This window comes from Centropristis striata, chromosome 16 (assembly GCF_030273125.1).
Source record: "Centropristis striata isolate RG_2023a ecotype Rhode Island chromosome 16, C.striata_1.0, whole genome shotgun sequence".
NCBI classification, from domain to species: Eukaryota; Metazoa; Chordata; class Actinopteri; order Perciformes; family Serranidae; genus Centropristis; species Centropristis striata.
In genome coordinates, this window is record NC_081532.1 from 30695347 (window position 1) to 30721132 (window position 25786).

Below are 25786 nucleotides of genomic sequence, written 5' to 3' on the forward strand. Positions count from 1 at the left end.
GGTTGACCAATATTACTGGCCGATATTGGCCTATCAGTATCGGCATATATGCTGCATATGATATGTGCTGTTATGAAATTTTACACAATATATAATGCAGAAAATGTTGCTTGGCATGAGTTAGAAATGGTGTTGGCTCTGGTTTTTTGATAATTAGACCTTGACTGAACAATAATTTTGTTTATTTAGCTGTTTATTTTATTCCTATTTATTCTTTATTTTCTTTTTTCTTTTTCATTTATAATTTTGCCTGACAATATAATACATTGTTTGTATAATGTATAATAACGTATAACAATGTTAAATATTATATGATTAAGTTTGAGAAAGTAGCTCTCTGGGTACATTTGCAGAGTGGTGAAAAATCAGTGCACAATCCACATAAAAAATATCGGTCATCGATTAATTTCTCCCCTCCAAAGTCAATATCGGCCTCAAAAATTCCTTATAGATCAGACTATTTCTGAATAAACATCATCAGTAGTCATCGCTATTTTCTTTGTTTGTTCAGCCAATTAGCTGTTTACTCGCAACACTAGCAAAGACCAGAAAAAAGTGAATCTGTGATGTGAGTTTGTGATTTTTCCCTGTAATGTCATCACAGTGGGCCGGGGTGTCAGTCTCCATTGTGCTCGGCAAAAGATAGTGACTGAACAGACATTTATTTAAATAAAAATCTTTGAGATTATTACTTTTATTAATATTCACTGTTTTATTTTGACTCTACTCAGTCCATATTGGATTTGAAATAACACAATGAGGAACAACATAATTGCTTCTACGTTTAAGGGTGTTCGAGGGTGTTTTACATTCACGTGCAACAATGTTGAAATCTTATACATAAGCCTATAGAAATCTGAGTAGACATTGATACTACATCAATGTCATTGTATTGCACAAAAGCAATTAGGCTCTACACCTTTTCCTGAGATACATAATACACTGTGGTCTACTGTGATCATGCCTATTTCCCTACTTCAGCCGTATCAGTTTACTATTGAATTTGGTGTAATTTTGTTGTCTTCAAATGGCCTGAAGCAAGTTAATTACAGCATTCATAGTCTGTCTACAGGTTTAAGTTTCCAAAGACAGACAGTGACGGTTCCAAGAGGACCACCCTCACCCTCTCTCTGTTGATCTGTTTCTTCCAGTGTGGTCGTGTTGCGTGTGTGAGTATGTATGGACAGAATGAACACAGAGACATGCAGGAACCAGTGTAAAGCATTAGTTTTACAAACACACAGGTCTGTCTCAGATTCCGGGAGTCCAGTCGTGTATCTCTGTGGGCTTTTGCTTGTCTCTTAAATTAATCCCACCCAAACCACCAAGGAGTCATGTTCAGTCAGCCGCTGTCAGCTTCAACTCCCCTTTCGCCTTCTCTTGCACTTACCCTCGCTACTGCCCCACTCCTCCTGCAACCTCCAACATTCATCTTGTGCCCTGGCAGCTGCATGTAATTGTAAACAGGTAAAGCATCAGAATGCAGGGCAGCAAATACATGCGTGTTTGGGCGGTGAATGTGATAAAAGGCAGCCATTGTTTAGAGTTGTTTATACGCTCTCTGGCTTGTCTGGAAAGGAGCCATGCAAGATCATAAAGCACATTATAATCTTAATTTACTGCAAATTGTGCCCTGCCATTTTAATGTCTATTAATGCTTTAATACTATGTTTATTGTTTTCAAATGGGATTTCTTCCCTTTGCTCAAATTGCACATCCGTATCTAAATGGGCATACTGTAACAAAAGCTTTTTATAGCTCCGTAATGTCTAATGTGGGAAGAAATAAAAACAACAGATTTTTTGTTTTACATTGGTAAGAAGTGTGTGTCAGAGTGTGTGTGTCTGTGGGGAGAAAATGCCACCCATGCAGCTCCTTACCGCTGCCGTGTGATTAATGGACAGGCTTTTTGCTGAGGGATGCTGATTACGAGATGTTTTGACTAAGATCTGATTAGCCAAGCCAAAGGCCTATTTTATTACACACAAAACATTCCACTTACTGGTCCTGTGTTCCACTGAACGTCCCTCATTAAGTGCTGAGTGTGGTTGGATCCCTCGTCTGTGAACCACTCTCCCTGTTTTACATTTGTCAGATACTCCCACACGGCTCTGCAGCACACTGTCGGCATGTCTGTGATGACAGTGTGGCTGCTGTATAATTCAAAATCTGTTAAAAAGAATGATTAATGGATTGGGTCCCGCTATCATAATAAGGCTATAGAGTGTTAACTGTTATTTCAATTTGTTGTCCTCTGAGTGTTTTCACGATTGTGGCTCCAAACTGTACTCCCTGCAACAGCGAGGGGAAATTCAGGGGCAGTAATTTATCTTAGAATGATGCAAGAGCAATCCAATTGTCCTCGCCTATGAAGAAAACACACATGAAGGAAATAGTTTATGTTGCTGTTGTTGTTGTGGGCCAACCGGCTGCACGGCCAGGGTGGGGAGATTATTGTTTTTGGGCGTTTGTCTCTTGTGGTGAAGTTTCCAGCAGCGCCCATCCAATAATAAAAAAACAAAAAAAATGCTCTTCATCATCCCTTTACTCTGTCACAATTTTTTCCCTCCCTCACTCTTTAATGGGTGTGATGTGCATGTTCGCTGCCTCTCCTCTCCTTGTCTGTGATGGTTGTTGTGGGCTCTCTGCGGGCACATTTAACAGCGCTCACCCGGCAGCGGTCGAGCCATAGAACAAACGTGTCTAGCAGCGAGCGGCTCGGCAGGCACATGGAGCAGGAGCGGCGTCTGCCCCTAATTGGAGGAAAATGAGCGGCACATGGAGCCTGCATGTCGGGGGCTGGTGAGGTGGTGTAAAACACCTCCCCATTTTCCCCTGTTGTTGTGGTGCCACTGGTGAGGCACTGCATTCTCAAACCCATTTATTCCAGTAAGCTGTTCCCCAAGATGTTTTCTCTGTGCGTTTTTTTATATATAGAAGTGGCTAGAAGCCGGCAAGTGGAAAATAAAATCTTAATGCTCTGCTTAAGCGAGTACTGTGTAGCAGTGGGGGTCCAGTCCATCCTCAGAAGTTAAAGACGTTAAAGATGGCAGTGGCAGCTTCAGTTGCTGCTCTTGGCTCAGGGATGTACGGCAAACTTTGCTCACTTCCAGCATAAAAATACAGTTCGCAGTAACACCAATTTGTACCGCATGACCCTACCATATTTCGACCTCCTGACCCGTGTAATATTAATCTCACGCTGCCAGATGGTTTGGTACACAGAGCCACCTGAGCTGCCTGTAAGCCGTCATTGAAAACTGTTTGGAGGAGGGCAGGCCTTTTCAAAAAATACTTGGCAGGTGATTGGATGAACCATATTGTGGCATATTGTTGACTTTCTTATTGCTTTGTTAATAGTACAAAGCTTGTTTTAAAGTGTTTTTTTTTTACTGTTTGATTAATGTGCTTTGTTTGTAAATCTTGTTTTTTTAATATATGTAACACTTGTTTCAAACGTAAAGTGCGTTATCAATAAAATGTATTATTATAGCTATTATTAACCATTTGGAGCTACACGGTGGTGTAGTAGTTAGCACTCTTGCCTCACAGCAAGAGGGTCGCTGGTTCAATCTCCGTTAGCATGTCCTCCCCGTGTCAGCGTGGCTTCTCACCGGGTCCTCTGGCTTCCTACCACAGTCCAAAAACATGCACTTAGATTTAATTGGTGGCTCTAAATTGCCGGTAGGTGTGAATGTGAGCGTGATTGTCTGTCTGTACCAAGGTTATTATAGTTAACGAAAACTAACGAAGTAACGAAAACTAGAATTGAAAAAACATTTTCGTTAACTGAAATAAAAATAAAAACTAGAGTTTTTAAAAAAACGATAACGATTATTGTGAAAATGTCCTTAGTTTTCGTTTTTGTCAACTTTTTTCATTCATAATTCAGTGTTTCTATTAGAACATGCAACACGTGGTGAATATGTTTACTGAGACTGGGATGTCTACACTCCAACCAAAATTCAAAACAGTTAATAACCTTATTGGGGCTGAGATGGATAAACCAAAGGAAATAAAGGCAAAATTTATTATGACCTCTTTGAATCTCCCACCCAACGTAAAGCCCATTACAAAAAAACTAAAACTAACACTAAAACTAATAAAAACTAAACTAAAACTAAGCATTTTCAAAAAATAAAAACTAAACTTAAACTAGAAAACTCACTCTTAAAACTAACTAAAACTAACTGAATTTGAAAACAAAAATTCACAACGAAATTAAAACTAAAACTAATGAAAAATCCAAAACTATTATAACCTTGGTCTGTACCCTGCCTCTTGCCCAATGAACCAAGGGCTGTATGATTAGTAATGCATTACTTAAAGATGGATTTGTCATCTTGTGATATTGCAAGAATCCAGCTGCCTTGCAAGCTAAATGTAATGTAGCCCCATGAAAAAAATCCATTGTGCATTTTCTCTTCTCTTAACCTCTTCCAACCAACCTGTCTGCCGGCAGGTAGGTGTAGGATTAGTCTTAGACCAAAAAAAAAGTTTTGTTTGTTTGAACTGTTGTAGTTAAGGCTGTGTTTTAGCTGCATGCTATGGCCTTACAGTTCTTTTATTAGAAGCTTTGGCTCAAAATGTTTGATCATTTTTCGTCTAACCCGAACCCTACCCCTTATCCTAACCCTATCTGGGCAGGTGGTTAATACAAATGATGAAAACATGAGTAGGGAACAAACGTACAATTATTTTTTGGAGACAATGTGACAATCTTAAAAGAGTACTCCACTTTAGTGTTCCACTTCCATAAAGTTTGGGGACTCACGAGAGACAGATTAAAGAAGAAAATGGAAGCAGCCTGGAAAAACCCTGGATCTTAAATTTCCTATAGTGCAATTTGATAGGATCTTTCGTTAGAGTCTCCCTGTCTGGTGAATGCCCGTGTCTTTCAAACTCCATGCCCCCGTTTAGTAGAACTCCTCATGATGAGTAAACTAATCCGCTATGTAAAATCAGTGCAGCTTTAATTGAAAGACCAAACACATTGTAAAGTTAAACTACTTGATGTTTGTCGTCGTCATTGCCTCGACATGCTGTATCGCCTGGGTGGAGGTTACTACAATAAGTAATAAATTTTACTCATCCTGTTAAACTACAACGCCCCAGCCTACCATTATTCAACCAAGTGCAATATAAAGCCACTGCTTGCTGTCACGCTGCCTTTTGTATGCTTAACACTGGCACTGACCTGAGATGCTAGAACAAACAGTGCCGGTTATAGCAGCTTTGAAACCTCCTACCCCCCGGCCTATTCTCAACACAGTCTATTCTTTTGAAGTGCCATTAGAAGGATTTTTCCCCTGGCTCTATGGCTGGGTTTTGCCCTATCCCTGTAAAATACTGTGGTTTCGCTGCACGCTGCTGCTGGGGCCGGCGGGTCGTTGGCTTACAGGGTGACACTCCCCAGAGCAGTGTGAGGGCTTTCATAGGCCAAATCTGTCGCAGTGCGCCATATATATCAGTCAGTGAAATGAGAAGGAAAATTGGGATAGAATTGATGAGTTTTTTACACAGGGAACTTCCTGACCACTTTGTAAAAACCTTTTATTGTGTCACTCAGTGCTAAGGTATTACAGGAGTGAAATATATACAGTTTATATCCAAGGGCTTTCTAATTTGCCAGGTTTCTGCCGCTCTGCGCGTGCTGTCACATTTCCAGCTCCCTACTTCTGGCGTTCATATTTTATCACCCCAGTTGGGCAAGATACTAGCTTTATGATGGGGGTGAAGCTTTTTCTGGTAGCAATTAGAGCGCCATCCCTCTTGTTAATATGTAGTGACAATATGTAGACTGCTTAACCTTCCCAGTCATGAGAAAATTATTGACTGCATGTATGAAAATATTCACAGCCACAGTGCGTTTTTGATCTAACGTCTTACGTAAGCAACATCATGACAGATGAAATGTGTATGTACTTAGTTAATGTAATTGAGCCAATCCCTCAGTAGCAGGCTTTGGTGAATGTTTCTCTCTTGAGTGATTGGGGATATAACATGCGTGTAATCAGTAGCAGAGAGGCAGAGGAAATGCTGCCAAATGTCACATAAGGTTGCCATGATAAAACTCTTGTGACTTTGATGGCCTTCATCCTTTATTTCCAGGGAGCAGATCTTGCTCATTCAGCCTACCCGTCTGTGGTGAAAACCTTTTGATTCATTTTGTGTTTCCCTCTTTAGAACTGTATGGTTTTGATGTGCTCATTGACTCCAACCTCAAACCCTGGTTGTTAGAGGTGAACCTTTCTCCCTCCCTGGCCTGGTGAGTGACGCTGTCTTAATCATTTCATACTTTATTTTGTTGTTTCAGGAAAATCTTTTTTTACTGTTTAACCCTTTGATGCACAACATGGGTCTAAAGTGACCCGACTAAGTTTTAATATTCTTTATCTTTGCAATAAATTAATTTCATCATTCAGTATTGCAGGTTTTCCTCAAATAACTTGTTTTTGATCATCATATATGTCCTAATTTTTTGTTTTAATTTCTTACTTTTTGAATAAAACTTCTAATGCACAAGGTCATTTTTGACCCATGTTGTGAATTAGAAGGTGTTTATATGTTGTCACCAATTTAAAACCTGACAAAGAAGACACAAATATTAACTATCCTATTTTGTTAAATTGATGTTTTTTTTTCCAATGGAAATTATTATTTGGTGGCTCTAATAAGTCTCAAATGTTAAAATATGTGATTTTCCAATGTAATCTGGTGGTTCTAACAACTATTTTGAAGTTAAACCTTCAAAATAAGACAAACATAGTTACACATATACTCAAATTGTTAATTCAGTGGATCACTTTTTGTATCACTAAGCTTCTAATGCACAAGGTCATTTTTGACCCATGTGTGTAAACTTGATGTAATAATACAAAAACTATTTTTCTTCATAAAATATGAAAGGAAAAATGGATATAATGATCTGTTGTAATAAAAAAAAAAAGATATTCAAACACACAGCCAGCATTAAATAACATGGGGAATGAATGCGGGTCATTTTTGACCCATGTTGTGCATTACAAGGTGTTTATATGTTGTGCATCAAAGGGTTAAAAGGTTTCTTAAACCCTACCAACTTTTTATTTGAATATGCAAACAAAAAGATGTTGATAGTATGTAGTGATAGAAGAAGTATTCAGATCCCTTACTTAAATAAAAGTACTAATTCAACACTGTGAAATTACTTCACTACAAGTAAAAGTCCTGCATTCAAAACTTGAAAAGTATCAGCATCAAAATCTACTTAAAGTATCAAAAGTAAAAGTACTCGTTATGCAGAATGACCCACCCAGACTTTTTAATATATTCTAAATATATTATTACATTCTTTATATTGATGCTTTTATGTAAGCAGTGTTGTAATTTTGTAGAGAAAGGGCTCATTTAATTAATTAATAATCTGTTATGAGATTTAATTTAAAAAAAATCTCATCACTTTAAATTGATTTTTTATTTTATGGTTATATCTTGACCTGAAAAGTAACTAAAGCTCGCAGCTAAATGTAGTGGAGTAAAAAGTCCAATATTTGCCTAAAAATGTAGTGGAGTAGAAGTAAAAAGTAATACTCAAGTAAAGTACAAATACCTCAAAATTGTACTTAAGTACAGTACTTGAGTAAATGTACTCAGTTACTTTCCACCACTGATAGTATGCATGGCATCCATGCAGGCAAGGCTCAGGTTTTTCAGGCATTAGCTTGTTGTTGAAAATATGGTTCCCATTTTTAATCACATTTTATTTTGAGTAATTCATATATTTATTACAGTTTTATTATAGTGATTGAAAAAAAAGTTTCTTTAAGTTGTTTCTACTGTTGTTTTTAAAAGTGGTTGCCAATTTCATTAAAGTGTTACGCCCTGATTTTCACACTTAGTTTGTGAAAGCATACCTTCAGGGTAATATCTCCTCCTTAAGCATTAAGTCAGTTTAGCAGTTTAGTCAGGGTCATGTGACAGATCTGTATCTTCCTATGACAGTTGGCTAGTTTCCTCAACTGTGTATGTTCATCTGATGTCATTTTCTCATTTGTTTTTTTGTTTCCTTTTTAAAAAATGAACTTATTTGCAGTGATGCACCCTTGGATCTGAAGATAAAGGCCAGCATGATTGCAGACATGTTTTCACTTGTGGGTGAGTACGTGTTGAAACAATGACTAGGTACAACATCTGTTTGATTCCAAAGTTTAGCAGCAAGTGATTGCACTTCATAGGCATTTAGTTCATGTAAAATCACTGCTTACAGATAGTTTTTTGATCTATTATATGTGTAAATTATATACTGGTGAAACAAACAAGTGGAAACTTTAAAAATCTATGAACACTTTCACAATTATAATTATTATCCACCACATTCGAGTCATTAACAGAGGAGGAAATACCTTGGGTAAATATGACACATTAAAATTCATTTAAAAATACAAGCATTACAGATTTGTATTATCAAGAACTAGTGCAGTACCTGTAGGAAGTATGTATTTGTACATTACATGCCACACTACAACGTCAGCAACTCCATAAAACACTTACTTTTCATAAGGTACGCACACCATCCAGCACATACACATGTAACATTGATATTCACTGGAAATTTTTTGAATATTATTGGAAAACTGAACCTTGTAGCACACTTTAAAACTCTGAAAGATAGGTAGGCTAAATAGACTTACAGAAGAGATGAGTCAGGGTGTAAATCCAGAGTGAATTGTGTTACTGACCAGGTGTGGGCCTATCACACAATGGGGCGGAGCTCCCGTAAAAGGGGGCGGAGCTCCCCTAAAAGGCATCCAATCAGAAACAGTGCAATGCAACACGTCCTACGTAAATAATGATATTTTGAAAAATGAATTCAAAAATCTTTAAAATCAAGGATGCACACCTTCGTGCCATGCACAAGCCACATACGAAATCTGAGGTCAGTCTGACTAACGGTCAGAGAGATATGTAGGCAACCTGCGGCTCCGGAAACACATGTGGCTCTTTAGGCCATCTGCAGTGGCTCCCTGTGGCTGTGACAAAAAAATCATAAGACATGAATAGTTATTTCTGTTTTCCCTATAAACAATATTAAATCTTCCACAGCCCGGCACCTTAACATCTACATTTTGCCAACTTCAAGTCTAGTTTTGAGTTTCTCTAGCTAAACAAGCTTTCGATTCCAAATCTCCTGAGATATTTCTTTGGTGTCACGCCTCATTTGCACTTGGCTCCTTGCTACATTCTGACAAAATCATATTAATAAATGCTCTTTATTAGTTATTAGTAATCTTGGTAGGCTGTTACATCTTCATTGAGGCTCAAAATAAGGTTTGCAGCTCCGTTCTGACATTATTTCTCTTTTATTGTCCACACACACACACACACTTCTTGCTTTATAGATAGATGATGAAGTCAGTTTTGGCACATATATATACTGACACATACAATACAAGAAAGATAGAAAAAAAAAGCAACCAGCCACCACTTAATCATTAATGTAAAAAGAAAATGTATACAAAAACATTTCGATCTAACAAAATGCCCCCGAATGTCCGCTCATATGAAAAGGGCCAGAGATTGAGTCCAGGAGGCCCGAGCAAGAGGGGAGCAGCAAAGTCTCATAACATGGATACATATCAAGAAAAACAGAAAAAAAAAAAAAACATAATAAAAAAAACTAAAAAACGGCAGTGCATCCAGATCCCAGTTTGAGGTCTGTCTTTTCTAATGTATACAATAAAAGGGCCCTAGATATTTTTAAACCTATCTTGGGAATTAGACGTTAAAAATCGAACCTCTTCTAGGTATAAACAGGAATAGATGCAGACATTTGATGGAACATCTGGATTTTAAGGGGTCAGTATTTTTTAGTGACATAAATTCAGAGCTTAAAAACAAATTGACATCAATTATGAAGATTTTTTTAGATACTTAAAGATTTAATTAAGAATCTAATTTGACTTTATGTACAACCCTGATTCCAAAAAAGTTGGGACGCTATGTAAAACTTGCTCAAAAACAGAACGCATCAAATTGCAATTGCAGAATTAGTGTATATATTTACAAAAATAAAAGTTTGCCACTTTGAGCATTACATATCTTGTATTTATATTGTATTTAAATGTATTCAGGCACGAAGGATTTGCAAATCATTGCATTGTGTTTTTCTTATGTTTTTGAACAGCGTCCTAACTTTTTTGTTGTATGTTGATTGCCCAGACTCTAAAATTGAATGGAAAAAAACCATAAATATTAGGTATAAATATTTGCTTGAGACATAAATCAGAGTATAATATGATATAATTGGTATAAAGTTGTTTATTTTGGAGGAGCTAATAGAAAAGGAAAAGTGCTGTAATTATGATGCATTTTCTTCACTATCCTCACTCCAAAAGTATACATGCTAGTTAGCTTTGCTTTTAAGCACAGGTTTCAAGCAGGTGAAACAGTCGTCTATTGTTTAATGCTTGATGTTTTCTTTCATTCCACTGTGAAAGAGCTGCATGTTTCATAATAGCAGCTTCAGTGTTGAGAGACTAAACCACAGCCTTCATTAATTAAGATTAAATGAGGCCTTAGTTGTTTTGTAGTCATTAAGCTTTCTTGAGAAACTGGATCCGACATGTCAAACTAAAGCAATCTTTCGCATGAAGACACAAAAAAATGCCTGGCCTAAGGCAGAGAAGTGTTTACACAACAGTGTTTGTTGCAGGGAATGAGATGTCTCTGTTATGTCTCCTCCCCCCTTAATTATTGAACTCTCATGCAGAAGAGGAGCTTGTAATATTTCTGAGCTAAACCAAGGAGAAGCTCATGCTGCACTTGACCAAGGTTATAATAGTTTTGGATTTTTCATTAGTTTTAGTTTTAATTTCGTTGTGAATTTTTGTTTTCAATTTCAGTTAGTTTTAGTTAGTTTTAAGAGTGAGTTTTCTAGTTTTAGTTTAGTTTTTATTTTTTGAAAATGCTTAGTTTTAGTTTAGTTTTTATTAGTTTTAGTGTTAGTTTTATTTTTTTTGCAATGGGCTATGTGTTGGGTGCGAGATTCAAAGTGGTCATAATACATTTTGCCTTTATTTCCTTTGGTTTATCCATCTCAGCCCCAATAAGGTTATTAACTGTTTTGAATTTTGGTTTGAGTGTAGACATCCAAGTCTCAGTCAACATATTCACCATGTGTTGCATGTTCAAATAGAAACACTGAATTATGAATGAAAAAAGTTGACAAAAACGAAAACTAAGGACATTTCCACTATAATTGTTTTAGTTAGTTTTGTAACCACGCAATACAGTTTCAGTTAGTTATGTTTTTTTTTAAAAATCTAGTTTTTATTTTATTTCAGTTAACGAAAATGTTTTTTCAATTCTAGTTTTCGTTATTTCGTTAGTTTTCGTTAACTATAATAACCTTGCACTTGACTAAAGGTCTGAGAGCTTGTCTATATCATTATAGATGAGAGTTTAAAGTGCACATGTAGCAACAAAAAGAACAAAATATTAAAAGCATGGTTCAGCATTTTTTAAGTGGGGGTTGTATGATTTACTACTTGTCCTTAGTCAGTGTAATACCTACGGTAGATGGCGGTCTGCACACCCTCAGTTTGGAGAAGCAGGAGGAGGACAGGCAAAGCTAAGAAATGTACAGCTGTGGATTAAAAATCTGAATCAATAAAAGGTAGATATCAGCTTGAGTGTATATTATATTTTCAGTATTTCACTGCTTATCGTTGCCGTCAGACACCCCTGTTGCAAAGCCACCAGACTCCATTGACAAAAACAGTAAATTTACCTAGCAGTAGACAGGAGTTGCTGGTCTGGTCTTCCGCTGCATAGATTGATTCAGATTCAGATTTAGAATACTTTAATAGTCCCAGAAGGGCAATTCAGTTTTACAGTCAGCCTGTCCATAGTAATAATATAATAATACTGTCAACCTGAGGGCATGGATTGGTTAGTTTGTTAATGTGTAACTTTGGTGTTTTAAAGGGTTAGTTCAAAGTCACTCAATAACGAACAAACTTACCAATCTTGGCAGCGCACATTTAATCTATAATGATTTTTTAGGTGGCTAAAACAAGCTTTGCTGCTGCCCCTGTCCACAGCAGTACATTGCTTAGCTTCTGTGTTAGTACTTCCGCCTGCTTCTTCAAAGTGACCACCATTTACTGTAGGTAATACACTGACCATGGGACCAAGTACTTCATACAACCCCACTTCAAAAAAACTGAACTATCCCTTTAACCAAACTTTTACATCTCCTGATTATTTAACTTTACTTAATCCTTTGATTTATCCTTATTAACATTCACAGGATATATGGAGCCCAATGATTTGCGGGCATGCATCTGAACTGGCACTGAACCATTAAGTCAATCTGTGGTCTCAGCCTAATGATATTAAAGATATAGCTCTGTGTGTGTGTGTGTGTGTGTGTGTGTGTGTGTGTGAGTGTGAGAGTGTGTCTGTGTCTTTGCCTAGGCCATGCTGTGGCTTGAAACCCTCCCCTCCGGCTCATTAAATGAAAGAGTAGAATCATAAATTGCCAGTTATCTTTGGACTGAGACGTTACTGCGGGTCTGGGGAAAATGAGCAGTGGCATGTAAAACATAGCACATCTATTATGTACCAAACAAACTAAGTCGCTGTTGGCTGATAACACTTGGGCTGCATCCCAGACCTGTAAATAATGACAGCATTCCATTAGCATTCATTTTCCGCCTGTGTGAAGCTGTCAGCTCCGTGTCGCCCATGTTTGTAATAATTGCTGTGTTTAGGCAAGAGCATGGCAGGGGCCTGATTCTTACCTGACGGCTTGGATGACTTAGTACAAATAGCTTCGAGCTCCAAGCTGTCAATAGACTTAATTCACTTCAAGTGTGACGGCAAGATGCAGCATAAACATATTTCTTTAACAATTCACTTTTACCACTAGTAAGCTTTGGGGGAGTGTGGGAATTAATGAACAGAAGCTCACAGCTTTAAATCTTATTGACATTAGGAACATCTTAGTGGGTTATATGCATTACGAACATATTTGCCCATCCTTATCAGCTACCACTAGAATGTAAATGTGTGAAGTTGTAATAATGCAAAGTAGAGTGTCACAATAACAACCCACATCTTCTTTCCCTGACTATAAAACATTTACAAGAATAGTTTGACATTTTTGGAAATGTGTGTACTTGCTTTCTGATGCAGAGTTAGATGGTAAAAACTGTACCACTCACACATTTTGAGGCTAGAGTCAGTATCAGTCTAGCTTAGCTTAGTTTAGCATAAAGACTGGAAACAAAGGGAAACAGCTAGCCTGGCAGTAACAAATTAACCTTAACAGCATCTCTGCAGTTAAAAATATTTTTTTTAACCTTTTTTTAAAGGTAAAACTATCTCAAATTTAAAGGTTCATCCATTCAAAATCACATACTAATTTACTATTGACCTACATTCTACAGTAAATATGATGCAAAGGTGAGTATGTAGTGCATTCCAGCTGGGTAGCATGTGGATTGTGTGTATGCAAGAAATGCCCGGTTGTATACTAGATTAGCAAGAATTGAATTGCATTGCGGCTCTTCATACAGCCCAGTGGTGGATTGCGATGCAAGTGGTTTAAGTAATAATAACTGTTGAATAAAGCAAATTACGAATGATGGTGAGTTACGTTAAGGAACAGTTAAGAGGAAAATATGTTTTCTGCGGTACATTACATGTACTGTAATGTAATCATACGTATTTCCCAAAATGTCAAACTACTTGTTTAAGCAAGGTCAGTAGTTCACATCAGGGGGCTGTGGTGTGTCACTATTTCAAAACATGTGTTCTATTTTCTGAGAGCTTATTATAATGTCTTAAAATTAACATTAAATATATTGTTGCTTTACAAGTAATTTATTACCTCTTTGTGCTTCACTTTGCATTGGTCTTCATGCACTAACATTGAAGATCTGATGCAATATATGAAGGTCATGGGAATGAGTAACATTTTTAAGACCTGATGTCATTGGCATACCCCTTTATGGCTCTTCTGTGTCCCTGCAGGCTTTGTGTGTCAAGACCCCCTATCGAGACAACCGCGATCTGAACGAGTCACCCTGGACCCCGGACTCAAACCCCCGGCAGCCCAAAAGACACAGGTACTGGATGCTCACACACAAACACACACACAATAGCACACACGCACTGCAAAGAGCTGAGCCAAGTGTTGCACTCATTCACCCTTCCTTGTGAAACATTCCCATTCTTGTCTTCATCTCTCTGTTGCTTACAGTACATTCCTGCCACTGCCATTGAGCTCTTCTCTTACCCTCATGGAAAATTCACTGTAATGCAAAACAACTGCTAATGCAATTACGCAGTTTGAGTGACATCAGTTTGTAAGTGCTACACTCTGTGGCTTATTGTTTTATCATTTCTAATCAAGTGACTAATGCTCTCTCTAGGCCTTGTTGCCTAATGATGCCACAACAGCTAATGCACTTGGCTCCCTCCACTCGACTACTGCACCCAGATTTGGCGCAGGATCTGCTGAAGGGAGATTACTAAATCAGACAGATTTCTGCTCCACCTTATATTGTTTAAAGGGCCTGTTTAGGCATACAGTAACAATGTGTCATTGTCGCATGTCGATGAAGCGTGCACGCCGTCTACGCGCGGCTTCGTAAAAGTTAATCGGTAATGCTGATGCTCCCCCATCACTCACTGTCTTCACCCATTGCCTCTTAGAAACCACTTTCTGCACCGACAGCCACTGCACGCAGCAGAATGGTGAGTTTACATCAGACTCAGACGTATTAATCTTCTTTTGCCTTGTTCCTTTGCAATTCCCTGATGCCCGTTACATTGACGGTAAGAAATTGCTCTCTGCTTTTCGCTTATTTGATTATGTGGCTTTACTATTTTTCATAGTGACAGACAGATGGCTCCGATCGATTCCTAATGCTATATTTAATAGAATTCTCATTACATTAGCAAAGTGGCCTTGGTTAGCAAGTGCTTTAAATGCTGCAATGCACCACTTGACCCGAAACTCAGAAGCTTTGTTGCACAGAGTTACTCAGACGAACCTAAAACAAGCCTGCCACCAAACCACAGAGGCTGTTGTAGAACTCCAGAGAACCTCTCCTCTCCCTTTACTCTGATTAGGGGCAACAGATGAGTCTTTTACTGGAGGATTAGGCCTTGTCACTTCTTGGCTGCCTTTGTATCCCCCCAGCCGCATCAGACAAATTAAATGTAATCCCCCTGCTATTTAGATGACAAATTCTGTATGTGATCCTGTGGGGTTGTGCCCCTCTGTCTGGCCCGAGCTCCAACCTGCATGCCAAAGTTGTCAATCACAGCCTGGTAGTGCAGGCAGCGAGGAGGCAGCCAGGAATGCCAATGCATAACAAAAATGCTTCATTTTTTGTGACAGGGAGAAAAGTGGAGAGGGTATTTTTTGTTGCACGAGCTGTAGTTTGCACATTTTCCATTTATAAATGACTACAGTGTTTCAGTTGTTTGTCATTAACAGATCTTTACCTAAAATGTAAGAATTGCAACTGTTTTTATAACCTTTAAGCATACTTAAAGTAATAATCTTGAAGATTTTTAGTTTAAATAAATGTTTTTTTAAATCACTATTGCCAAAGAGGTAATACAGTGGTTACTCAGACGCTCTTTAACTCACTTGAGTGTGGAACAATGTACTGTTTTCTTATTATTATTGCTGAACAAACAAAGAAAAAAGCGGCGACTACAGAGGAGGAAACTTCAAAAAGAAGTGAAATTAAAAAAGTAAAATTCCTAACCACATCTGCAATTATTGCTTATACGTGCCATGAAGGAGAACAAAACAGATCTTCAAGATTGTATCTTTAACTAACATAAGAACTTAATTACTTTTTAACATTGGAATTTAATAGGAATGTAATTGTACGTTGAAAAGCAGATTTTAATTTCAGTGTTATCCTGGTTTAAAAAAAAGGTTAATAAAAAAAATAAAAAAATGTTGGAGGTAGTGTTGAGTGATTTCGTGTCTATTCTTCTCCCCTGTAGCGCCAGAGGCCCGCATCAGCCAGTAACTCAGAAACAGAGGGGTCGAAAGACAAGCTCGGACCGAAACAAGGCCAAGGAGACAGCACTCTGAGCCTGACTGCTGAGGAGGTAAGGCTGTTCCTATGGAAGTGTGTGAAAAGATGTGTGTGATATTGCGTCTCTGCAGCAGGGGAATGACTGTAACGGCAAAGTAGCGGCACTTCATACCTATATACAATATACACTACTGGTCAAAAGTTTTAGAACACACCAACTTTTCCAGAATTGAATTGAAAATGATGCAGTTTAATGTCTCAGTGTACTCTGAAATTAATGCACATTTGCAACATTTAAAATTCTTTATTGAGCATGATAGTGTTTTGAAAGTTAAAAAAAAGATTCAAAATCACATTTTATGTTGGACTAAAGGACTAAAAAAAGACACAAAATGACTAAAAAAAAGACACAAAATGACCAAAAAAAGACACAAAATGACTTACAAAGACATGAAAAGAATTCAAAAATGGACAAAATAGCCCAAGACTCCATAGAGTTAAGTTGTTAACCCACTTCTTGTTCCCTGAAAAAAGGCCTACTTGTATAATTCTGAAATGTACGTTATATTTTACCTTTTTTTATTTACCTCTGGCAGTTCACCACTTACCTTTGTACCCTTTCAAGCTGTTCATTTGACTTGAACTGCTTGATTTTCAATAAAAAACTGGAAAAATTGGGGTGTTCTAAAACTTTTGACCGGTAGTATAGTAGTGACATCACAACCTTAAGAGATTCCTGAGGACTCAGTTTCTGTTGAGTTAAAGTTAAGATTCAGTTTTGCATACACACACTGAAACAGTGAGCAGTGAATTCATCCTCTGCATTCAACCCATCCTTTTACACACCAGTGAACACACCACACTTAGGAGCAGTGGGCAGTACATTTCTGCACCCGGGGAGCAGTGGGGGATTAGATGCCTTGCTCAAGGGTACGTTGACCTCGACCTTCCGGTTACAAGCCCGATTCCTAACCTCTAGGCCACAGACTGCCCAATACTGGTTGTGTGCATTTCTCTCTGGACTGAGCGTGCTGAAACCTTAACAGTATTTATATAGCACCTAGACTAGAGACTATATATCTATCAAAATATCTCTTTTTACAGTATGGGACCATTCTAACATTATGCAAACTTGAAAGTGCACTAACTCTTCAAATCTGTGTCTAATTCAGTACATGCCTTTTGTTTTTTCTCACAAATATAGATCAAAGTGCTGAGGAGGATAAAGGAAGAGTACGAGAGACGAGGAGGCTTTGTTCGGATCTTCCCCACTGCAGAAACATGGGAGCTCTACGGGTAAGCAGAGCCAAGAAGGAACAGACACACTCCAAGGGATGTTCGTCTATAATACTAGTCATTATTAATACTGTCATCAAATAAGTGGGGCACTTAGGCTAAAATAATTCAATCAGTGCCTAAAGCCAGACTGCATGACTCCCCTTGACAGCCGCTAATTGAACCCCAGACTAAGGTGTAACTACAGCGTTGGTACTTGTAAACTTTGTGTATTATGATCCAAGACAGGCTTATATCGGACACTTTATGTTGAAATGGCATTGAAGACCTTATTGGAGAGGAAATCTGTTTTTGTGCTTACAATTCATGTTCCTATATGAGGATTTGTTGCTTGATTATATCCATGGCTCTCTTAGCAGCAGGGATTTTGTGGCATTTTTAAAAGCAGTCGGTCTGGGGAATTATTGGTGCATTTAAGAGGGGCCTCTTCCAGAGTAGCCATATCACAGAGGCCTCGTTTTTTAACACATTTGCCGCAAATAAGGAGGTCGAGGCTCATCGGGGCTCCTGCCTTTCTGATTATTGTCATTTGCTTATTATCTTCTTCTCTCAGTGGATATCTGGAGTCCAAGACATCAATGAACTACATGTTGGCAAACCGACTTTTCCATGGAAGGTAAGCATTTCCATTGTGGTTGGGAATTGGGGAATAAATCTCTCCATCAGTTTGTGGAAAGGGCCTGGATTCGAACGTGGCGTTTGTTTGGTCTTTCGACTGGATAGGTGAGAGGAACAGCTGAAAAGACGTCACACAGTCAACTTTTCCAGCGCGCGCCTAAAGTCTATGTGGCATTGCGGCGTCGATTTGGGGGCAGCAGGGGAAAGACAATTATAGATGAACTGTGCCTTTTTATTGAACCACATTTTTGTTATTGTAATAGAACATGCATTTATGTTATTTAAATCAGCATGGCCTTTCAAGTTTTAACCACAGCTTTGACTGTTGCACAATATTGTCTGGAGATTTGGCCCCCAACTAAGCCCATCTTATGATTTTTCCATATTCATTAGGTAGCCAGATTAGGTAGCATTTGTTGCTGCAAGACCTCAGTTGCTGTTATTATTTCAAACTATCAGTGTCTCAAGCTGCTCAACCACAGTAATCTTTCTCAGAACTGGCTAAAAGCTGTTTCTCTGCTTTGTAATTGTTGATGATACACATATAAATCATTATAGCTGTTGTTATTACCACTTTCTGACTTGTCTTGTTCTGTCTTTCAGGAATGTGAACGGGAATGTGCAGCTGCAGGTGGACGCCGTCCACGGCTGTCACGTTGTCCAGTACGAGAGGAAGCTGCTGTCTCTGGAGGCGCGTAAGAGGAGACAACGCCACCTGACTCATCGCTCTACTGCAGGGAAGAAGAAATCGGGTAGGCCTGAAGTGTTCCTCCTCAATTCAGGAAACTGCTTTTTTTCTACAGAGTGTAGCTAAGTAGGACAACATCATACGCTAATGCGTTTTTGTTTCCAATAAATTACTCCCCTGTGTCACGGTAAGGTTGGCCAAATATGACTCTGAATGAGTTCATTTCATTGCAGCAACATCAGAAAACCTATTTTGAGTGTTTGTGTGTATTTTGTACAAAATGCCAGTGATGCAACTGACATTTGTCTTTCCTTTGCAATGCTACATACCTCAGGGAAGGAATCCAAGGCCTCCCCGACTGAGACCAGCAGTCAGGAGGGAGAGGAGTGCGCTCCGGAGGAAAGAGAGGAGGTGAAACAAGCTCTTGAGCCAGTCTCACACAGGGCTTTGGGAGCAGAGCAAAGAAAACAAGTGGCCACACCACTGGAGCGCTGCCACAGAGAGGCTCTGTCCAGCTCAGAGGCAGCCACACACAATGCCAGGCCCAGAGTCAACCTGCTCAACATCCTTCAGCAGGGGTGGGAGCTCAGGTCAGTCTGTATTTTGGGCTGCTGCTCTCATCTTCTTCCCATACTCTTATTTTCTTCTCCCTCCTTCCCTTTTTAAAGGGATAGTTTGATTTTTGTAGTGCGGTTGTATGAGTTTATTATCCAATGTGAGTCTGTGTATGACCAACAGTGGAAGAAGGTGGTCACACCCCAAAGTTTGGAGAAGCAGACAGGAGTACCGGCACGATAGCTAAGCTGTGGACAGCAGCAGCAGGAAAAACATATTAAAAAGTCAATATCAGTTTAAATGTACAACATATTTAATATATTTTCACTGCTTTACCTCGCCATCAGACAGCCTTTCTGATGAGGAACTAAAGCCCTGATCTATACTCTCTTCAAAGCCACCAGACTCCTTTGGCAAAAACAGTAATTTTACCTTACACACTATGGAGTTGCTGGTCTACCACTGTCTGAATCGATCAGTTTGTTTGTGTTATTGTGCGACTTTGATGAATCCAAGCTAACCCTTTAAAACACCAAAGTTGTCAAGTCAACATACATGCTTTACACATTGGCTGAGTATTAAAAACATCTTCACTTTTCATATATTCTTTAATTTAAATAAAGATACCATATAGTCAAACATATACTGTGCGTACCACTACAGCTTAAGTGCAACAAAGACTGTGGTGTGAAGGTGATTTTAAAAGTGTGACTGAAATTATCATTTGAGGAGGAATTACAATAACAAGTCTGAGTTTGTAGAAATTCCTCAGTGCTTGCCAGGACTGTGCATGAAGCAGGGAAATTATAGGACAGCATATCATTGTTTGTGTTTGACAGCTTCTTCCAAAACATTTTTTTGACTACAATGAACTTGTTCCAGGTTCATTGGGGTCAAAAGACAGTTTATCATTTGATACCGGTGCAGGACAAGATACATTGTGTTTCAACAACTTTTGGCTGAAATGGATACATACCTGTTTTTGCTTTTCCTCTGTTTTCTGGATAATATGTCAGCTAATGTGTATACAAACTGCTTGTTCTTTCTGTTGTACCAGATGTATCACAGATTCCAATGCAACAAGCAGTGGACCTAGGGGATAATGGTTATTATGAACTGACTTTCCTTTTCCTTTACCTATGCAGTTCTTGATGATTTTCCTCTCTCCTCTCCAGTAAAGTGCAGGCCCGGATGGCTTTTTCCTCGTACCTGCAGCGAGTCCAGCAAAGACTGTTGGCAGAAAGCAGGGCCAACACCATCCCAGCTTGGCCAGACAAGGACAACGACCAAATGGTATAATGATAACCATTTTTAAATCTCCTTTCCCTAATAAATGAACGTGGGTTAAATACGTTGTTTCCCTTGTATGTACAGTATATACATGCCAGATTTCCCCTTACTGTTACTCATATGTGCCCTGGCTGTAGCGGAAATGTGTACAAGACATTTGTGGCCACATTGTAGGAAAACATGGTCTCTGTAAAAGTTAGCCTGATTGGAAAGTCTACATTGTTATGGCATACATCATCATCATCAGTGACCTCAAGCCTTTGGGGAATATCAATGTAAATTGGAGTCGAACTTGAGGCCCATTCAACTCAAAGGTCTGAATGTTTTGAATGGCTTTGAACCCTGAAAGGAGAACACACAGGCAGCGGGATGAATCAGTGATTCAGGGAAGTGATAATAAGGTTTTTCACATGACTGTTTTTTGTCTGCACAGGAGCTTGTGATTCGCTTCCTGAGAAGGGCAGCCAGTAACCTTCAACAAGACATTAAGGTGGTCTTGCCCAGTCGCCAGCTTCCCCTCCAAGACCGCAGACACATTCTGTCCCACCAGCTCGGAGAGTTTATCCACTGTTACAACAAGGTGCCCGTTCCCAGACGGGAGCTATACCACAGAATCACAACTCTAAGAGATGATGCAAACATGGAAAACATTATGCATATTGAGTCTACCTGCTGTCTCATTCTTTCCTATCTTCTTAGGAAACTGAACATATGGTGAAAAAACAGGAGAACAGCAAAGAGGAGCATTGTGTAAACCCCAGTGTTTTTGAGGAGTACATTACTGCAGCGAGGTTAGTGAATTGGCAGTCCCACTGACCATTGTTCAGAGCTTGTTATATATGCTACTGACTGAAGAGTGATCTCAATCTGCTATACACATTTATCTCCTTTTTTATATTTAACAGTGAAAACGATCTGGAGGAAGTACTGACATTCTACACGCAGAAAAATAAATCAGCCACCGTCTTCCTAGGAACAAAAGTCAAGAGTGTTAAGAAAGACGTTCGTGAAGTAAACGCCTCAGGAGATTCAAGCAACTGTGAGAATTCCAAAAGTGAGTTCCTCCCGTGTTTTTTCCCCATATTTTTTTTACTGAAGGTCTGGTTTATGTTTAATATTTTATCATTCAAGCACAGTCAACAGGAATTGTTTAGATTTGTGAACCCAAAAAAATTAAAGGGAAAAAGATTGAGTCATCCGGGGTGAGGAAAAGGTCAGCTCCAAACGATTAGCACTCATTGGGGGAAAACAAATGTGTGTCAGAGCCGAGGAATGGCTAACTGGTGATAAAGGAGCTCTGGCTTCTTTCCTCCTTTGAACAGCTCTGCCTGTGGCCAAAGAGGATTCCAGCGCTTCAGAGTCCTCGCTCTCTACAGGGAAAGTCAGCAGTGACCCAGACATCAAGGCCACTGAGAGTCGGCCCTCTGTCTGTACTGAAGACCATCAGGCAGCAGTTAGAACTGGTAAAATCCAGCCGGAGGTCCAGGCCTCGCAGCACTGCTCCAGCTTTCCTGTCACTCTAGACTGCACACATATCCATCTGCAGCACTGCCCCCCCGCCCCGACCTCCCTGCCTCTCCATTGTCCGCCGCCGCCGCCGCCTCTTCAGCCACCGTCCTATGCACAGTCCTTGTCCAAGTCTCAGTTCTGCCATCCTGAAGCACTTTCTGACCCCCCTGCATACACCCCTGCCCACGTGGTCACACAGCCCCCGAGAGCGATGTGGACAGCTGTTTCCACCGGTTATAACACAGTGTGTACAGGGCAACCAACCCAGGTGCTCAGGAGGATTCAGTCCTTTACCTCGTCAACGTCCAGCTCTGGAGCAGCCTCTTCCATCCCCAGTGCCACGCACATCTATAGCCAGAAGCTCTCTAGACCCACGTCTGCAGGCCAAGGTAAGCCCACTGTTCAGGGCGCCGACAGGTGGTGGTCAAAAACAGTGAAAACAAACAAAGTTATTTATTTTAAAAAGCAGCCTTCTGAGCACCTTTTCATAGTAATATTTTATTTATTTATTTTATTTATTGTTGTTTGCACTTAAAAAACATACAGTCGTTAAGAAATAACAGTACATGAAACAGTAAAAGAAAATGCAGGAAAGATCAAAAAACCCAAAGGGCTTATACGCGACCCTCCCTCTTAAACCTATAAGTAACTATACTTTACTTAAATGACATAGCTAGATGAAAATAAAAAAATACAAACAAAATTTAAACAAAACAAATACAAAGGTGCACAATTCACATAGAGTGAATTCTTGGGCTGGAATAAAAATCAAACTTATCTATCGGCCGATACATCAGTAATTGTTGAACCTTTTTCCCTTCTAAATCTGTATCAGACACAAAACATCCCATATCAGTCGGGCCTTTCATAGGACGCCAAATCTTCTTACAAATAAGGGACATATTTTGAAACATGGCTCTTTGTTGTGTTTTGCTTTATGTCACCCTTCTGTACAATAAAACCTACTTTAATGTGCTGAAATAGTGAAATAATCAGTTTACTGTGTGTGCTGTATGTACTGTATATAAATGTAATCTACTATAGCTGTAAGCAGTGGTGGAATGTAACTAAGTACATTTACTCAAGTACTGTACTTAAGTACAATTTTGAGGTACTTGTGCTTTACTTGAGTATTTCCATTTTAAGTCACTTTATACTTCTACTCCACTACAATGGATTTTTAAGTGATTAGCTATTTTTATTAATGAAACCTCTTTACAGTATATTAAGTAGTTAAAATGAGACATATTTCGAGAAAATGCATTAATGATATTAATACAATAATTTATTTAACAGTCTGAGTGGGGCCATTCTGCATTATGAGTACTTTTACTTTTGATTCTTTAAGTACATTTTGCTGATACTTACTTGAGGTGGAGTAATTCTGCAGTGTGGTATTAGTACTTTTACTTAAGTAAGGGAACTGACTACTTCTTCCACCTCTGGCTGTAAGGTGCTGGAAGAGCTTGAAAATACACCTTGAAAATGCTTAAAAACTTCTTAAATTTGACTTTGGAAAAGGTGCAGGTATCCAGACTTTTCTATGTATTCTTTTTTTATCATATTCACTCCCATGTTCTCACATGTGTTACTCTGTATGTCAGTGATCAGGAGGAGCAGTTCCAGTAAGCTGAAGTCAAACTCAGCAGGGACTTTGAAGGAGTTAAACTCCCTGTCAGCCCAAGCCCAGTCTAACCAGCAGGCCTTCATCTCAGCCCTGCAGAAGCTGGCTGACAAGCAGGTTGCTCGCCACTACGCCAGCTCCAGTCACATCAACCTGCTGACACAACACGTGAGTTCATTAAGTTTTCACTGAGCCCACAGCTACACCCACCTGGAGCAGGAAGCTTCATTGTGCTCGAATAAGACGCTATGTTATTAAGCAACTGTAAACCGATCTGTGTAATGTTTCATGTAAGGAAGAAGAATCTGGGCCAGTAGTCTCTCACTGTGAGGTCTCTGATATTTCTCTTTGTTGATGCGTAAACCTGGCTCTGACCCCATGCTGATTGGCGGCATCTAGCTGCTCATTCGTTCAGCAGACCTGTTGGAGCCGCAGGGTCTGCTGCCTCGTACCGTGCACCTTCCTCCTTCAGTCCTCGGCTCGCCTGCAGTCTGTGGGCTGGGGCTGCTGCGGGGGTGGGTCTGGAACTAGGGTTTGAAGCTGGCTGGCCTAAAGAGTGGTGAGCCGCATCAAGCCTCAGCTCTGTGTGAGGTCTCATTATCAGATGCACCATGGGGGAGTGATTTCTGTTGATACTTAACAAGCAGCCACTTTTTTGTGGTAATTGATGCTTATAAATAGAGGAATGTAGCAAATTGGCACTGAGCAGGGGAGAGGCAGTTACATTGGCTCCATCACCACCTTCTCCTATATTCCCCAAAGGTTTGTCATTCGGCGTGGGGAGCCCCTCAACCTTTCCTCCCTCCCTCGTCTTCCACCTCCTCTTCCACCTCCTCCTCTGCCTCACTGGATTTTTTCTGTCAAAGTTTTTTTGTGATGGCACCAGACCACACAGACTGCAGATTTTACGGCTTCCTTCTGACTCTACATTATTCTGTCTATCTGAAAGGTGTTTGCTGTATTTCTTATGAATAGTTAATCCTAGGCATGGCAGCAGTTTATTTTGCAGAGTAAAATAGTCCAGTGTTTTGCACTTAAAGGCTCAGAGTGCATTTAGTGTTTTTTTAGGGCTCAGATTTGAAGTCATTAAATCACTCCCTGAACTAAATGGAGGACGTTGTAAACACGAACAACACCCTGTTGCACTAGTTGACCTCTAAGGTTTAAGTAATTACTCACTCTTATGCTACGCCACATGTATACAAAACAGAAATTGAGTAAAGCCAGGCTCCTTTAATAAAGTGAATATACTCCTGTGCTGTGACAGTGAATCCTTCCAGCATGTGCATAATGTTTATGTCCAATACATTATTATAAGACGTCCTGGTATGGTGGCTAGGGTTGCAAAGAGGTGAAAAATTTCCAGTAAATTTCTGATAAATTTCCAGAAACTTTCCATGAGAAGTTAAGTTGGGATATTTTGGAAATATTCAAAATAAAAAAAAACATGACATTTTATCAAGTTTTAATTATTCTATTAAACAATCAATTCTTTCATTGGAAAAACAAAAACATGAATATTGAGTTAATTATTACTCATCCCCCGACCCCACCCATTCAACAATTGCTTAATTGTTAATTGTTAAAATGACCACCCAACCAACGAAAATCACCCCAAAATATTGTTCAAAATTTTTTATGAAAAAAATGAATAAAAATAGCCCCCCTCCCTCCAAAAAAGTCCCAATCAACATAAATGTTGACTTGAACATGTGATAAAGGAATGTACAGTGCATGTAGGGGCGTGGCCTCACTAGGGGGCGTGGCCTCAGTAGCCCTGCAGTAAGCAGTGTACTATTTAGTGTATTTGATTGAGGAATAGCTGAAATTCCCAACTATATTTAAGTTTAAATTCTCGGTTTATTCCCATAAATTCCTGTTATTTCCCATGGAAAGTTTCCAACTTTGAAAATTCCAGGAATTTTGCAACCCTAACGATGGCTGCATCTTATATAGTAAAGAGCTGTTTATGATATGATAAATATACATAAATGTTGTTATTTTTTTGTCCTGATATATGATATTTTTTCCAAAAGCCCAACAATATTGGCACCCACATGTTTTTCTTTCTTCAGTTTTGATAAAGCTTTTTGTAAGAATATGCCCGGTCTACCTTAATAAATAACTTCGAACTGAGGCTTTGTAACACCATGC

At 39.2% G+C, this 25786-nt stretch overlaps 1 protein-coding gene across 1 annotated transcript in view; it reads left to right on the forward strand.

Moving 5' to 3' along the window:
- Window positions 1–25786, forward strand: part of ttll5 (tubulin tyrosine ligase-like family, member 5) — an 84103-nt gene that overhangs the window by 21427 nt on the left and 36890 nt on the right. The window contains exons 13-27 of the mRNA XM_059352658.1: window positions 6187–6268; window positions 8075–8136; window positions 14020–14114; window positions 14704–14745; window positions 16018–16125; window positions 17257–17348; window positions 17902–17964; window positions 18570–18718; window positions 18989–19244; window positions 20385–20502; window positions 20933–21079; window positions 21199–21290; window positions 21405–21553; window positions 21822–22397; window positions 23613–23800. Of these exons, the coding sequence (XP_059208641.1) occupies window positions 6187–6268; window positions 8075–8136; window positions 14020–14114; window positions 14704–14745; window positions 16018–16125; window positions 17257–17348; window positions 17902–17964; window positions 18570–18718; window positions 18989–19244; window positions 20385–20502; window positions 20933–21079; window positions 21199–21290; window positions 21405–21553; window positions 21822–22397; window positions 23613–23800 (2219 nt within the window). The remainder of the gene's footprint in view (window positions 1–6186; window positions 6269–8074; window positions 8137–14019; window positions 14115–14703; window positions 14746–16017; window positions 16126–17256; window positions 17349–17901; window positions 17965–18569; window positions 18719–18988; window positions 19245–20384; window positions 20503–20932; window positions 21080–21198; window positions 21291–21404; window positions 21554–21821; window positions 22398–23612; window positions 23801–25786) is intronic.